Source organism: Dermochelys coriacea, chromosome 8, assembly GCF_009764565.3.
Source record: "Dermochelys coriacea isolate rDerCor1 chromosome 8, rDerCor1.pri.v4, whole genome shotgun sequence".
NCBI lineage: Eukaryota > Metazoa > Chordata > Testudines > Dermochelyidae > Dermochelys > Dermochelys coriacea.
In genome coordinates, this window is record NC_050075.1 from 83,792,552 (window position 1) to 83,809,952 (window position 17,401).

Below are 17,401 nucleotides of genomic sequence, written 5' to 3' on the forward strand. Positions count from 1 at the left end.
TATGACCAGACCACATGATTTTGGACTCCATCTTGGGATGTCAGTATTTTTCCACAAACCGGTCTGGAAACCAAGTTTTGAAACAAAGGGTTCCCACCATATGCAAAAGCTATATAAGGCAGGGAGTGACGTCATCTGACATTCTTCACTCCACACCCAAGAGAGGTCCTGGAAACACAGAGGAACAAAAACTGAACTCGGGGAAGTGTTGGATTGCTGGCTAAAAAGATTTCTAGCTTGTGTATGAAAGCCCTGGGGATTCCAAACTGTAAAGCAAGTGCAGCTTGCTGCTTAAGATCTGCAACTTGCTTGTATCATTTCTCAGGGTGAGAATCTGCTAATTCATATCCAATCTATTTAGCATATTAAGATTAGTATGCATTTTTTGTTTTACTATATAATCTGCTTTGATCTGTTTGCTATCCCTTATAATCACTTATAATCTATCTTTTTGTAGTTAATAAATTTGGTTTTGCTTTATCTAAATCAGTGAGTTGGAGTGAAGTGTAAGAAGATTTCAGAGTAGTAGCCGTATTAGTCTGTATTCGCAAAAAGAAAAGGAGTACTTGTGGCACCTTAGAGACGAGCAAATTTATTTGAGCATAAGCTTTCGTGAGCTACAGCTCACTTCATTGGATGCATTTGGTGTTGTTTTTTTTTTTCCACCAAATGCATCCGATGAAGTGAGCTGTAGCTCACAAAAGCTTATGCTCAAATAAATTTGTTAGTCTCTAAGGTGCCACAAGTACTCCTTTTCTTTTTGTAAGAAGATTGTAGCTCAAGGGGCAAAGACCGTTGCATATTCCTCTCCATGTTGAGGGAGGGACAAACTCTATGAGGTTATGGTGTACAGTTGCCAGTGCAGTGCAAGACAGTATCATTTTGGGTTTATACTGCAGTGAAGGATGTGAGTCTGGAAAGCTTGAAAATTGGCTGCTATCTGTTGTATGTATTTAAGTGACTTGGGTGAAGCTGTTCTTTCAGGTAGCTCAGCTTGGATGTGTGGCACCACCTGCTGTCGTGTTGGGTGATAACAGGGCCTGGGTTAGGCTGGCTGTCTCTCCAACCGTAGAAAGCAGTGTGAGCTGGGCCAGTTCAACTGAGCGGTTATAGGGCTGCAGCAGTTTCTCACAGCTCTCAGACTGCACCTCAGGGGTGACAATCTGTGACACCTGACTTTCAATGTATGTATATTGCCAAGCACGGTGGGGTCTCAGTCTCGGCTGGGTCCTCTAGATGCTACAGTCATACAAATAATAAGAGTGTAAAAGGGCACCAAGCTGGACTCAGGATTGACTACAAAGTGGAATGGTGTACTGAGGACAGAGGTGGAGCTTATGGAGTACTTTGAAAGTTTAAAGGAGAATCTTGAAGTCAGTGCAGGTATTTGAGAAGTGGCTACTGTGGGAGGGAGAGATAGGATGATAATCTTCGCTCCTGTATTTTAGATGGAGAAGAAAGGATGGAAAAAGGAGAGGCGAGCAAGGAGGAGGCTACAGTAGTCAAGAAAGGATAAGGCACCAGAACATGAGTTGTTTTTTTGGCCACAGGGATAGAAGGAAAGAAAGGAAGGAATTAATTTTGGAATTAACAAAAGAAGAGAAGCCTTTTGATCACATCTATATGAGGGTCTGGCATTAGTATGGGATTGTAACTGCTGCCTAGTGCTAATGGAGGTCATTCATCATAGATGGACATAAGTAAGAATATGTGTTCTTGATTCCAGATTGCTCTTTTGTACAGGCTGCATTTAGAAAAATAGGAGTTGAATTTGTGATCTTGGATTAACTGTAGGAAAGGTTCAGCTGAACTCATCAATCTTAGTTTGTTCAGGACTGCAATTTGGACTTGAGGCACAGTTCCAGAAGTTTAAAGCAGCTTGTTAGTTACTAATCCAGTAATACAAAATGAACTCACCACTAGCTTGCTTTGTATTACTGGGAGAAATACATTCGGAAATCTTAGTACAAAAAATAATTAAGCCTTTAGGCCTTACTAATCCATTATACCCTTTCTTCCTAAGTGAAGCATTTGTGTTGATCTTCAGCCTTAAAACAGTACTGAGGTTTTCAGCTGGTGTAGACTTTATTCAAAACCCAGTCAACCATTTCTAATGCCTTGACAGGGCTTGTAATAAGTGCAAAAAGAAGAGGCATTTCTGCTACCTCTTCCATATACTCAATGGCTTTCTTCATTCTAACTGGAGTTTATTAATGTTAAAGGAAATTGTGGAGGATTCAACATTTTGAAACTTTCACTTTAGCTTAGATTTTATCTAATTTTTAAGAAAATATGTAAGACGGGTTGGGACCCCTCAGGGGGTCACAGGGTTATTACATGGGGGGGTTGCGAGCTGTCAGCCTCCACCCCAAACCCCACTTTCTCTCCAGCATTTATAATGGTGTTAAATAATATAAAAAAGTGTTTTTAATTTATAAGGGGGGGTCGCACTCAGAGGCTTGCTATGTGAAAGGGTCACTAATACAAAAGTTTGAGAACCACTGGTGTAAGAGCAAAATCTTTCATATTTTTAAACATGAAAAGTACAGTTAAGTTTATATTAATTTTAATCCAGAAAACCATCTTCATTGCAGTATTTGGCAGGAAAATTAAAATTATTCTGCAAATAGATACTTAGTTTAAATAATTTGAGGAACACTTCTCTAGTTGCAGCTTAGTCTTGGGTATGACTTTTTTTTAATTTTTAATTGCTGGTCCAGTACAAGGGCTTTGGAAGATATTTGTACTGGTTTGCAACAGTGTTTCTAGCCTTGCCAAGTCAGAACGTTTTTGCTCATAAAGTAGTTGGTTGGTTGTTTTTATAATTTTGCTGCTGTGTTAATGAATGTTAACTCTATTAAACTTTGACATTTTCAAAAGACCTTCTGTCAAAAGTAAATGCTTGTATGTTGTGCTGTTTCCCAGGATATAGCCTCGGAGAGGCTGTATTGCTACTAACAAAAGAATTTCCTTATTCTACATTCAAGAGGATCTAAAATGGCCCAGATAAGTGGAGAAAATATTGAATTTATAAATAAAAGGGTTTGATGTTAACCCTGCTCATTTAATTTTATATTTTAATTTTTTAATAATAATAATAATGTTTTAATTTTATAATGTAGTTTTAAAAAGCATCTTTACTGGTTCCAGGCATCTTTGACATACATTTAAAATATAGGTTGGTAAAAGATAAAAGCAGCAGCTTTTCTTCCCTCTGTAACCCACAAATAACCAATAAAAGATTAAACCAAACCCAAACAGTGCATCGTTTCATCTACAAATAACTTAATTTAGCCTTTTTAATGAGTAGGATAGGCTTGTAATCAATGGTGATTGTGAAGGTAGGAAAAACAAAGTTGATTGGGAGTGAGTTTGAGATGGCAACTGGACGAAATGTTTGGAAGATGGTTCAGTAGGTAAGACTATGCTCAGGTCTACATTAAAAAGTTAAGTCTACCCAGCCACATCACTCATCAATGTAAAAAAAATCCAGATCCTTGAGTGACATAGTTAAGCCAACCTAACTCGTAGTGTAGACAGCACTGCGTCAACAAAAGAATTCTTCCATAGACCTTGTTGCAAATCCTCTCAGAGTGGTGGATTCACTATGGGTAACAGGAGAATCCTTCCTGTCGCTGTACTGAGTGGCCACACTGATAGTTCTACAGCAATGCAGCTATGCCACTGTAGCAGTTTAAGTGTAGATGTAACCAGAGATCGGCAAGGGTGGGAAAGATGTAAAATTGGGAAGCACTGGCATAGATGAAGTAAGCGAAACCATGAGATTGGTGGGTTCCTTTGGAGAAAGAGAAGATGAGGGATGCCAACTTATCTGGGCTATAGAGAAGAAGAGGAAAGGCTGAAGAGGCAATTGTCAATATCTAACATAGTGAATGCCAGTGAAAATAAGGTAGGATCAGAGGGTAGAATAGAAAAAGAACAGACAAGTTAAAAATTACTTAGACAAATTAGATGTCTTCAAGGCACCAGGGCCTGATGAAATGCATCCTAGAATACTAAAGGAGCCAACTGAGGAGATATCTGAGCCATTAGCGATTATCTTTGAAAAGTCATGGAAGATGGGAGACATTCCAGAAGACTGGGAAAGGGCAAATATAGTGCCCATCTATAAAAAGGGAAATAAGGACAACCGGGGAATTACAGACCAGTTAGCTTAACTTCTGTATTTGGAAAGATAATGGAGAAAATAATTAAGCAATCAAGTTGCAAACATCTAGAAGATAATAAGGAGATAAGTAACAGTCAGCATGGATTTGTCAAGAACAAATCATGTCAAACCAACTTGATAGCTTTCTTTAACAGGCTAACCATCCTTGAGGCCGGGCAGAAGTGGTAGACATGATATTTCTTGAATTTAGTAAAGCTTTTGATACTGTGTCACATGACCTTCTCATAAAGAAACTAGTGAAATGCAATCTAGATGGAGCTACTAACTGGGTGCAAAATTGCAAAATTGGTTGGAAAATCGTTCCCAGAGAGTAGTTATCAGTGGTTCACAGTCGTGCTGGAAGGGTATTAACGAGTGGGATCCCGCAGGGATCAATTCTGGGTTCTGTTCTATTCAATGTCTTCTTCAATGATTTGGACAATAGTGTAGAGTGTACATTTATAAAGTTTGCATACAATACCAAGGTGGGAGGGGTTGCAAGTGCTTTGGAGGATAGGATTATAATTCAAAATGATCTAGAGAAATGGTCTGAAGTAAATAGGATGAAATTCAATAAGGACAAATGCAAAGTATGCCACTTAGGAAGGAACAGTCAGTTGCACGCATACAAAATGGGAAATGACTGCCTAGGAAAGAGTAGTGCGGAAAAGGATCTTGGGGTCATAGTGGACCACAAGCTAAATAGGAGTCAACGGTGTAACACTGTTGCAAAAAAAGCGAACATCATTTTGAGATGTTTTGGCAGGAGTGTTGTAAGACCGACTTGAGAAGTAATTCTTCCACTCTACTTCTGTGCTGGTTAGGCCTCAACTGGAGTATTGTGTCCAGTTCTGGGTACCACATTTCAGGAAGGATGTGGACAAATTGAAGAGCGTCTAGAGAAGAGCAACAAAAATGATTAAAGGTCTAGAAAACGTGACCTATGAGGGAAGATTGAAAAAATTTCGTTTGTTTAATCTGGAAAAGAGAAGACTGAGAGGGGACATGATAACAGTTTTCAAGTATTTAAAGGTTGTTACAAGGAGAAGGGAGAAAAATTGTTCTTTTTGACCTCTGAGGATAGGACAGGAAACAATGGGCTTAAATTGCAGCAAGGGAGGTTTAGGTTGGACATTAGGAAAAACTTCCTGTCAGGGTGGTTAAGCCCTGGAATAAACTGTGTAGGGAGGTTGTGAAATCTCCATCATTGTTGATTTTTAAGAGCAGGTTAGACAAGCACCTGTCAGGAATGATCTAGGTAATACTTAGTCCTGCCAGTCATGCAGTGGACTGGACTAGATAACCTCTAGAGGTCCTCCCAATCCTATGATTATATGTAGTTGAAGAACCAAAGGAACTGCAAAAGCCCATAGAAGAGAGAAAAAATGGAGGAGAGTGTGGTAAATGATCCTGTAGAGAGCAGACATATCAAGAATACAAAGAATAGAGAAGTGCATCTTTTAACTCATTAGGAGGATTTAGTTTGGGAAGTTGGTATAGGTGATTCATTCTGGAAGGGGTGATTGAAAGGGTTGGTGGAGAGGAAGTCTACAGAGGAAGTTGGTGGAGAGGAAGAGCATGTTCCAGGATTTTGGTGACAAATCAGAGAAGAGAATAAGGTGGTAGCTAGCTATTTAAGCAGTGTGAATCAAAAGAAAGTTCTTGGGTGAGCATAGTAAAGGCTGTCAGAGTGTACTGTCTATAGACCAGTGGTTCTCAACCAGAGGTTTGCATATCCCTGTTGTACGCAGCAGTCTTCTAGGGGGGTACATCAACTCATCTAGATATTTGCTTAGTTTTACTACAAGCTACATAAAAAGCATTAGCGAAATCAGTACAAACTATAATTTCATACAGAAAATGACTTGTTTATACTGCTCTATATACTGAAATGTAAGTAAAATATTTATATTTGATTCAATTTATTTATAATTATATGGTAAAATGAGAAAGTAAGCAATTTTTCAATAATAGCTGGTTTCAGAGTAGCAGCCGTGTTAGTCTGTATTCGCAAAAAGAAAAGGAGTACTTGTGGCACCTTAGAGACTAACAAATTTATTAGAGCATAAGCTTTCGTGAGCTACAGCTCACTTCATCGGATGCATTTGTGCATCCAATGAAGTGAGCTGTAGCTCACGAAAGCTTATGCTCTAATAAATTTGTTAGTCTCTAAGGAGCCACAAGTACTCCTTTTCAATAATAGCTGTGACACTTTTGTATTTTTATGTCTGATCTTGTAAGCAAATACTTTTAAGTGCGGTGAAACTTGGGGTATGTAAGACAAATTAGATTCCTGAAAGGGGTACTGTAGTCTGGAAAGATTGAGAACCACTGCTATCGATAAATCATACATACCTTGTGTTTGAGGAAATATAACTAAATTTAGTTTTTTCCTTTGTATTGCAAAACAATCAGATATATTTGTGCAACCACCAAATAGTAGTTTTAACTGACATCTGATCAAGTGACCAGGTCTGAGACAACCTAGGTATGCTTCTAACAAAAGATTTTATATATTTGGCATTAAACCAGCCTTGCATCAGAGAAAGTGGAAGTCTGGCAAAGAATTGAAGAAAAGAGTTCTGTACTACATATGACGTTTTCCTTTTGACATCTAATATGCCTGCTCAGGAGTATGTGTCACTGTATATAAATGAGACCAGGATAAAGTTCCCTATAGCTGCTCCTTTCTCCTTCAACAAGGGAGTCATGGATTGTGAAATCTGTATAATATAGGGTAAAAACACACACAAAAAACAGATTTCACAGGGGAGACCACAGTTTCTCAAATTGGGGCTCCTAACCCAAAAGGGAGTTGCAGGGGGGTTGCAAGGTTATTTTAGGGGGGTTGCACTATTGCCATCCTTACTGCCATGCTGCCTTTAGAGCTGGGCAGCCAGAGAGTGGTGGCTGCTAACTGAGCGCCCAGCTCTGTAGGCAGCAGTGCAGAAGTAAGAATGGCAATACCATACCATGCGATCCTGACTTCTGAGCTACGGCTGGCAGTGGCTCTACCTTCAGAGCTGGGTTCCCTCCAACTGCCCAGCTCTGAAGGCGGTGCCACCGCCAGCAGCAGTGCAGAACTAAGGGTAGCAGTATCACAACCCCCCTACAATACCCCACAACTCCTTTTTGGGTCCAGATCCCTGCAATTACAACACCATGAAATTTCAGATTTAAATAGCTGAAATCATGAAACTTAAAATTTTTAAAATCCTATGACCATGGTTAATTTCACAAATTTGATAGGGCCCCAGTGATTAGGTTCTCCCTCATTGTTCTGAGTGGGGGAAAATGACTTTACCTACATTGTCCCTGTTGCTTGCATGGTAGCAGGATTTCATAGGTCTATGTCTCAGTAAGTTGCAAATGCAAAAATCCATTTTAGTGCAGACTTGCAATTTAGCAGGTTCAGCTATATTTAATTTTATTTACTAGATTCTATTACTTTCAATAAACAGTTACTTGCATTAATTTTAAAATGTAGCATGTGCATTTTCCAAGTGTACTTTTATTTAACTGAACAGATAACGGGATTGTCCTGGTTTTATATTATAAGGTTAAATGTATACAGCAGTTCTGTCAAATGTCTAATATTACTGCTTACAAGAATAAAATGTCTTCAGGTTATACTTAATTTTTTTTATTCCTGTCTTGTAGATATTGCCTCATGTTAAATGCTACAGGAGCTAGAAAACTACTGTTGTTAAAATGTCAGCTCTCAGCAGCGATTGCCCACATTTGGAATCGTTTGGCGAAATAACAAAGGAAGAATTGATACAGAAATCTCATGTGAGTTTCAGTTCTTTACTTGGTTCCCTGCTGGAGTAAAACCACTTGTGCATTTCAGCTGCAAGGCTTTTTGTTAATGGATCAACAAATTACTGTTTGTGCAACACATTTAAGTGGTAAATGTGATCATGGACTAAATATTTAGGTTAAAGTCTTACCATTTATACTGTAAATTACAGTGTACGTGGTCTGAGTTCTATTGTTAAACAAAAGAAACAAGAAGAATGGAGCTGATTTAAGCAGTAAAACCAGTTATTTCATACGTTACATTTAAAGATGAATAATTATATACCAACAGTACCAGCTAGCCTGTCTCAAGGGTTCTCTATCTCTTTCATAGTATGGCTATATTTTAAGACAGATTTTTGTGGGATGGCTCCTATTAGTGATTGTACAGACTGCTTCCCTTTTCATCTGAAATCCCGTAACATCCCTGTAGCAACTACAATTGCTAAGATTGAAAAGTAACATAAAGAGATAATTAATTGTATTAGCTGACTTTTAATGCTATTATCAGAGAAAATAAGGAGAAGAAGCTAGCATCCTGTGACCAGTCAGCTCTCACTGGATCACCACATGCTCTTGGTCCAAGGACCACAGTTTGAGAACCTCTCCTCTATCTAACCTTTGCTTCCTACCTCATTAAATATGGCAGCTGAAACTTTTAATAATTCATAACTATAGTGGCTATGAGGTGGAGAAAGAGTCCAGCTTCTTCTTCTTTACGTATATTTTCTTAAACTGAAAATGCAACAGTTGGGTTCTTGTTTCTCTGTTCAAAAGTATGGCACTTCTGTGCTACTACATATTTTGTATGCTGTTTATTTTGTGATTTAAAAATTTCATGCTTCTATATTAAAGGAAAGACAAGCCGCAGAATGGTTGGTTTTAAAATGATAACCAGTGTCTGTTAGTGTGACCTTGAAAGCTTAAAATGAGATGGTATATGTACTTAGTTTCCTATTTAAGCCCCAAATAACAAGTGAAATATCACATTGTGCTGTATAGCAGACTTTTCTCTTGATGTCTATTCCCTTGTACTCTGGAACACTTAAGAAATTAAGAGAGTTTTGGCATGGTCTAAAAGGTAATAGAAGTGGAACAAAAACTGAACGGCATCAACAAAATTCTAGATTTTCAACAAAGACTAGATTACAAAAATTGTAAATTCATCTGGTGATGAGCAATGGAGTATTTAAAGTCTTCATTGCGGTACCAGTTACTTCATGTTGTTTTGTTCTGGAGTCTTGTTTTCTTGGGCGATGCTGCTGCATTGGTTTTCAGAGGTTCCACGGGAAGAAGGGACCATTGCGATCATCAAGTCTGATATCCTGTCCAACACAGAACTTCCCCAAAATAATTCCCAGAGCAGATCTTTTAGAAAAACATCCAATCTTGATTTAAAAATTGTTAATGTTGGAGAATCCACCTTGATCCCTATTAAATTGTTCCAATGGTTCATTACTCATACTGTTAAAATTTTACAACTCATTTCCAGTCTTAATTTGTCTAGCTTGAACTTCCAGCCATTGGATCAAGCTATACCTTTCTTTGCTAGACTGAAGAACCCATAATTAAATATTTGTTCCATGCAAAGGTACATATAGACTGTAATCAAGTCACCCTGTAACCTTTTCTCTGTTAAGCTAATGAGAGAGATTCAAGGAGTTCAGTCATAAGGCATATTTTCTAATCCTTCAGTTTACTGGTTCTCAACCAGGGGTATGCACAGGTTTTCCAGGGGGTACTCAGTCTAGATCAGTGTTTCTCAACCTGAGGGTTGTGCTCCCAGGGAGGGGGTCTCAGGGCGGGTTTAGGGGAATTGCAAGTGCAGTACTGATACTAGGGGTGGCAAGCAGGGCCATTGCCTGGAACCACATGCCACAGGGGTCCCCGTGAAGCTAAATGACAGTGCTTCAGCTCCGGGCAGCAGGGCTTGGGTGTCAGACCCACCCACTGCCTGGGGCTCCAGCTTCAGACAAAGCTCACAAGTGGAAAACATTTCACTGTGATATTTGAACCTGTAACTTCAATATTCCAATTGATTTTATAATTATATGATAAAAATGAGAAAGTAATCAATTTTTCAGTAATAGTGTGCTGTGACACTTGTATTTTTACGTCTGATTTTGTAAGCAAGTAGTTTTTAAGTGAGGTGAAACTTGGGGTACGCATGACAAATCAGACTCCTGAAAGGGGTACAGTAGTCTGGAAAGATTGAGAATCATTGCTTTAGTTAATCATTTTCCTGGGTCTTCTCTGAACGCTCTCCAGTTTATCAACATTCTTCTTAAATTGTGTTCACCAGAACTGGACACAGTATTCCAGCAGTGGTCGCACCAGTGCCAAATACAGAGGTAAAAAAACCTCTTTACTGCTACTCAAGAGTCCCCTGTTTATGCATTCAGGATTTCATTAGCTCTTTTGGCTACAGCATCCCACTGGGAGTTCATGTTCAGCTGATTATCCACTATGACTGCTAAATCTTTTTCAAAAGTCACTGCTTCCCAAGGTAGAGTCCCCCATCCTGTAAGTATGGCCTACATTCTTTGTTCCTAGAGATATACATTTACATTTAACCATATAAAAATTCATATTGTTTTCACCCAGTTTACCAAGCTATCTAGATTGCTCTGAATCAGTGACACATCCTCTTCATTATTTACCATTTCCCCCAATATTTATGTCATCTGCCAACTTTTATCATGATGATGACTTTGTTTTCTTCCAGGTCATTGACAAAAATGTTAAATGGCATTGGGCTAAGAACTAATCCCTGGAAACTGGATTAGTAAAATAATTCCTTATCTATATTTTATTAACAGGGCACTTGTCAGGACTGCAAAGTTAGAGGACCAAACCTTTGGGCATGCTTAGAGGTAAGCTGATCTACTGCAGGGGATATGTGTGATAGATCTGTGTGGCCCTCTAGTGAAACCATATATAAAGGTTTGCAGCATTTCCTGCATAAACAGCTATTATGAGGGGTTAAAATTTAACTCTAAACATTACTTTATATCAAAGTTTACCATACATGCTTTTAGCCTCAAAGTGATTTGCTTTTTAACCAAGATTCAAACACGCATACATTTTGTAACTGAAAATGATCATGAGCTTAAAAATGAAATTTTGCTGTCTGTTCACTAGCCTTTCCAGGGTTATTTGTCAGTGAGGTAGATTATAAAATAGCTTTAGGAAATCCTATGTTCTGCCTGGTCAGTAGTCCTGGGAAGGTCTTAACGCATCGCAACAAATTACATTTCTTGAGTTGCTTTACAAAGAGTGGAAATACTTGGTATTTACAGTAAATATTGACTTGTCGGAGCACAGCATTACCTGATGCAGTGTTTCTCAAATGCAGCCACTGTGTCCGCTTGTGGCCACCAGGGACTTTTCTTGTGGCAACAGCCTCCTGGGTGGTGATGGGGGGAGGGCAAAGCCAGCAGTGGTTGGGCCCTGCCCACCTCTGGAGACATAAGAGCTGGAGGAGCAGGCAGCCAGTGAGTTCCCCCACCTTCCAAAGGCTGGTGGGTCAGGCTTTAGCCCTTGGGTGGTGGGTGGAAGGCTCCAGCCACTGGGGTTCAGGCTTTTTCCCCGGCCATACAGTGGCAAGCTCTGGCCCCAAGGTCACTCTCCCCTCCAGTGCCCTTGGCCCCCACTACCTCCATATTCACCTCCCCATCCAGGGCTTAATTTGTCTCAAAGCTTGCCGAAGCTGAGTAAGTCTGCTGTGAAAAGTGATATTTCTATGTTTGTTAATATCACTTTTCACAGCAGACTTAGTAACTAGCACATCTCTTTAAAAAAAAAATAAATAAAAAGGGGGGGGGTGCAACCAAAAATCAAAAGACATTAAATAAAAAAAAAAAAAAGACAAGAACATACAAAGCTCCTTATTTGTGTTTCTATTCTGTTAGGCCCAGTAAAGAATAGAGACAGCTGTACATTATTTTTATTATTGAGTATGGAAGAAAAATCAGACAGAAATTACAATAATGTGGACATATATATGTGCATATTTATTTGTTTTTCCTAAAGTTAATTAAGTATTTTAGGAAAACTTGTCAGTGAGGCCCACCGGCCTCACTCTGAGGCCACCAAAACAATTGTTGTGAGAACCCCTGACCTAGTGTCACTTCATTTTCACCAAGCAAAACAAGTGAAATAAACATTTATTCAAACATTTAAAAATTCCATACAAACATTTAAAAAGTATTCTTTCTTCAGGCTTTGTCCTTACCTACTCTACCTACTTACCTCTTTTCCCCCTCCCTCTTAAAATAACTTCACCACCTTATCTCCAGCATTAAGATATATTGCTGCTTCTCCATCCCAGCTTTTGGCATGAAGGGGGGCTTCCAGATGTTTTTAAAAAATGAATGGAGAGAATGTTGCTTCTGATTAAGATGCATCTCTGTGATACAAGAAGGGAAGTGCAGCTGAATCAGCTGTAAAATATCACTCGAGGTACTGCAGATGTGCGGATCTGCCTCAGCAGGGTTTTTCAACTCCTTGGTGAGCTCAGATGCATATCTCTTGTCAACACTCAAATCTGGGCTGAAACATGACAGGAAGCAGCCAGTATGTATATATTTCTAAAATTGCTTTCCATCCCCTTCCCCTTCAAGAGAATCCTGGTTGTAAGAAAAAGAACAGATTTTTCTGTTCTTTCTCTCAAAAAGAGAGAAGGTTCGCTCAAGTATTTATACAGTTTCTCATTAAGCTATTTTTTTAAGCTACCAAATTACATCTAACAAAAACTTTTAGCGAGGGAAACCAGTGTGGAAGGAGTGGGAAGGATGGGAATATCAGATGGAAAAGTCACAAAACTAAATGGGGGGGAGGGGAAGGAAGGGAGAGAGAGTACACCAGGCATTTGCTAAACCAAAAATCATTTTTTGTCTGTTTTGAATTTATATCCACTTTAATCTGGAACACTTGGACATTTATTGAATAATTTATTTTAATTTCCTACCAATATTTCCATAGGGTGATATTATAATCAGAAAAAGATACTTCAAAGGAGGTGTCATGGTGTGATATCTCCTCTTCTTGGATGATTTGGCACCTTGCCTTCCCCTTTGTGCTTAGCCAAGCACCCAGCACATGATGAGATCCCAGCATGATAGAAACTTCATTATGCCTCATTGCTTAATCAGTACCTACTGTTATCTTCTATAAATGCGTGCTATTAAAGTTTTAAAAAGCAGTTAATGCAAACGTATAGGAGCTATTTGACATTTAAGTACCAACGCTTTGTATGAGCAACGTCTGGGTATATATGTTAATGTGCATAAGCAGTATGTACAGATTACTTAAGCGCTTGTGTTTGGTGCTCATGGAAGTGAGGGACTAATAGCAAAGTCTTGAGATTAGCATTGTACGGACAGCTTCAAATTTGCATACCAGCTCAGCAAATACCTGTTAAATCAGAACTGTAATAACAGAATTGTTGAGAGTAAATAGACACTGCATTTTGTAACTCAAATATTGCACATGCTTAAAGATAGAATGTTGATGGCCATTAGCCTTCAAGGGTAATAAATCTGTAGGTTATAAAATATTATTCAGATGGTCAATAGCCTTGATGTGCATATAAATGTGCACTGAAGTTGAAATGATTGACATATTGAATATTAACAATTTTGACAGTTTAGAGGCAGACTCTGAATTAAAGATCCCAAATAATACACACACAATTGATAGTGCCATGTTTACATTTCATGGATTTTCAGAATATCTTGGACACTTTGTTTTTTTAAATAAGAAAAAGACCAAGTTAAAACAGCTGAAGAGAAGACATACATCAAAAACATTGTCTAAAAACATTGCCTACCCTGAAAATCAAGGAAGTTCAGAGGAAAATCTTGCAGCATTCTCATTGCTTTACTATACTATTTATTGCAGTGCTTACCTTGCGTGATACCTTGCTCTTTTCAGAATCCTGCAAATGTACAATAGTGTGAATTAAAAATGCATTTGGAAGCTGTATCATTTTGTTCTGGATGTTTGTTTTGACAACTCACTAAAAAGAATTAATAGAGTATACTGCACCATAATTATGTCTCTTATTTTTGTTTGACAGAATAGATGTTCGTATGTTGGCTGCGGTGAATCCCATGTAGATCACAGTACCATACATTCTCAGGTAGGGGTGTGTGTGTATAATATATATACACAGTTTCATTCTAGTTTTTGTCATCTAGGGTCTTGCCATCAAATGGTAAAAGCCTTTATTCTAGGACAGCAGCTTTTTTTCCCCCTAACTCCTTGAGAGGAGGAGGTGGAGGAAGGGAAGTATAGTTAAAGAATATTCTTGTTGTTTTTGACCAATGCAGTCAGGTAGTTTTTTCTGAGTTGAAGCTTTGCTTGTTGATGATGCCTTCTTGTGCTTGGGGATCATGTCTAATTCATTTGGGGGCCCATGTGTTTATAAAATGATTATGCAGCTACACAATTATTCATCTATTTAAACTTACTGCATAATTGTGTTCCACAACATAAAATGCCCCATGCTTCTCGCTTGGGAGTCAACACTGCAGTTTAATTATGCTCTTTTAGATTAACTATTTCATTGCTGATCATTTTAACAAAAATTCTTTGTCACTGTTGGATGTAGTCAGGCAGTAGGTCTGGGTGCAGTGGAACAGTTAATTACTGTCAATGTGTAACAATGGAGGAGGAATTTTGTCTCCCAACATCCTGCTTCTCCTTGACAATTTCTGGAAAGCATCTTTGTGTTTGCAATATACAAATCTGCATAAAATACATTGAATTTAATGTTGAAATCAATAATGAAGAGTTTGGACTAGTGTGGGGAAGGGGTGGAAAAATCATTATTGCATAGTCCAGGATTCCTGCTCCATAATTCAGGTCTAATGTGCAGCTTAGCTCACAGAACCTTGTTCATAATTCCTGCAACTCCTAGCAGCATTCTGCCATCTGACATGTGTTTGGAGGCTTTATTAAGTTTTTGTCTTTTACTCTTCTCAGACATTATTATATAAACAGTAATGTCTTTTTTTTTCCAAATAGGTTATTTCTTCCTACGTATGATGCTTGAGTTAATTGTCTGTCTGCACTTTAAGGGTATGTCTACACTGCAGTAAAAGACCCACCGTATGGCTGCAGCTGGCCTGGGTCAGCTGACTTGGGTTCACAGGGCTATAAAATTGCAGAGTAGATGTTCAAGCTTGGGCTGGAACCCAAGCTCTGGGACCCAGTGGGGGGGGGGGAAATTTCAGAGTCCAGGCTCCAGGCCAAGTGTCTACACTGAAATTTTCAGCCCTGCAGTCCAAGCCCCATGAGCTTGAGTCAACTGACCTGGGCTCTGAGACTTGGTGCCACAGATTTTTTTTATTGGATTATAGATGTACCCTCTGCAGCATGTGGATGTTTTTCTCTCGTGACTTGAATCTACAGCAGAAAGGTCTTTGGAAAGATTGTGCAAAAAAGAAAAGATTGGAAAGATTGTCTTTGGAGGAAAATATACTTTTGTGTAGGGCCATTCACTTTACTGTGCAGTCCTCTTCTTTCTGACCTCCAGTACATTACATTATAACTTTGGAAACTCTTAGGGAATATCTGAACATTTGGAAAATGTATATCATATAATAAAGTGCATTTGTATAATATATGTATTGATGTACTGCTTCAGTGCATCTCCTACCAAGCTTAGAACCTGGTCTAGGGGGCTGTGCCTTCAGTTATGGGATAGACATGGCATAGTTAGACAGGATGCTTGTGCATATGGACACGCTGTCCCATTTTACACAAACCATCTTGGATAGTGTAAACATATTAAGTAGTTGCAACAGAAGCAACTCACTGGTTCAAGCACAGCTGCTTGCCATTTAACCCTTCCATTTTGACCATTGAACTGCAAACAGAGTGAACCTTCTCGTGCATTTGCAATGGCCATTGACTAGAAGTCCTTTACCATGCACGCTGCTACCTGGTCATGAGATCAGCCAGATTTGGTAAGTCCCTGGTGCAAGGTGACCAAAACATTCGAATTCAGTACGAGGGCTAGAAATGTTTATGCATATCAGGAAAGAGCGAAGAAGCTGGCAGAGTTGGGGATTGACTGGACCAGTGACCAGTGCAGGGAGTAGATTAAGCAGCTCAAGAGCAACTGTTGTAAAGCCAAGGATGAGAGCCATACCTCTGGGAACATTCCATCATCCTACCGCTTTTACAAGGAGTTTGACAGGGTGCTGGGTACTGTGCTGAGTGTGGAGCCAACAGTGGGTCGCCATCAGTTGGGATGGCAACCTTCTGAACCCTGAATTAGAGGGGAGCTGGAATAGGCTACCAAAACGACTCTGGTGCTCACACTAGTTCCTGAGGAGGCTTTGCCACCAAAGCAGCTGTAGCATGTCCTGAGTCCATACTCAGAGGGGCAGTTTGATGATCCCCAGGAGGAGCAGCCTGCCACAGAACCAGCAGCAGTAGTCCCAGAGCCTGGTAAGTTTCTTGTTCCATGCTTGCTGCTGCTGTTTGTTATAGGAATGGGAGGGATTTCTGGTTTGACCCAAAGCAAAATATATTGCTAGCTACAGGTAGAAGCAGGCTTCCACTAATGGTGGAATGCTTGCCAGTGCCTTGGTATCAACCCACTACCACCACAATCATGTGAAATTCAAAATGGAGACCAGGAACCATAAACAACAGTTAAACAAGCATTCACACTTTCATTTTTACTTGATACTTGCACATTCTTGCAAAGATGTGCTGAGGTGTTAAAAGTAAAAATAATATATTACCTTCCCTTTTAGTATACCATTCTGAACAAATCAGCCACACAACAGTGTAGCAAGCCGCCTGTACATGGTAAAGATGGAGAGTGAAATATAGTGCACAGATGAAAAAAATCAATGTCTGAAATACATTGATACAGCTGAGGTTGTATGTGGTACAGAAATGTGCTAAGGAAGAAGGGGGGATGGCTGTGTAGTTCTTTGACAGTCCATTATATTGTGTGTTTGTATATGTAAACTTAGTTAGAGGAGGCTTTATTGGAAGCTATAGGGAGGCAGTAATCCATGTGGATGCTAACACTGCATCTTGTTGATTCCCCCAGGAATTTTGACTCAATTCCAGATGCTGATAGCTGCAAATTTTTCCCATTCTAGGAACCCCAAATAGCTATTCACATTTCGAGAGGGACATATTTTCTGTACCCACCTCTGAAGGTCGCCAGGCAATTCTATTACCAGATGTGCTGCTCAATTGTCATAGCTAGAAAACCTCTCGGGCTGGTTTGTCACTGGCAGCTTGGAATAAAATTTCACTTTGCCATTCAGGAAATTCAAAGGATTATGTCCCCCAGAAATGTGGAATGCCTAAAGGGATAGAGAAGGCTTAGGTAGTAATCTGCATGCCCTCCCTTCAGCCCAAAGACTACAATAGTCTGCAATCTTTAAACTAGTGGTTCTCAGC

At 39.3% G+C, this 17,401-nt stretch overlaps 1 protein-coding gene across 1 annotated transcript in view; it reads left to right on the plus strand.

Moving 5' to 3' along the window:
- USP33 (ubiquitin specific peptidase 33) overlaps positions 1 to 17,401 on the plus strand; it is an 83,657-nt gene that overhangs the window by 6,458 nt on the left and 59,798 nt on the right. The window contains 3 exon segments of the mRNA XM_038412049.2: positions 7,829 to 7,960; positions 10,786 to 10,839; positions 14,046 to 14,108. Coding sequence (XP_038267977.1) covers positions 7,880 to 7,960; positions 10,786 to 10,839; positions 14,046 to 14,108 — 198 coding nt within the window. The 5' untranslated portion in view covers positions 7,829 to 7,879.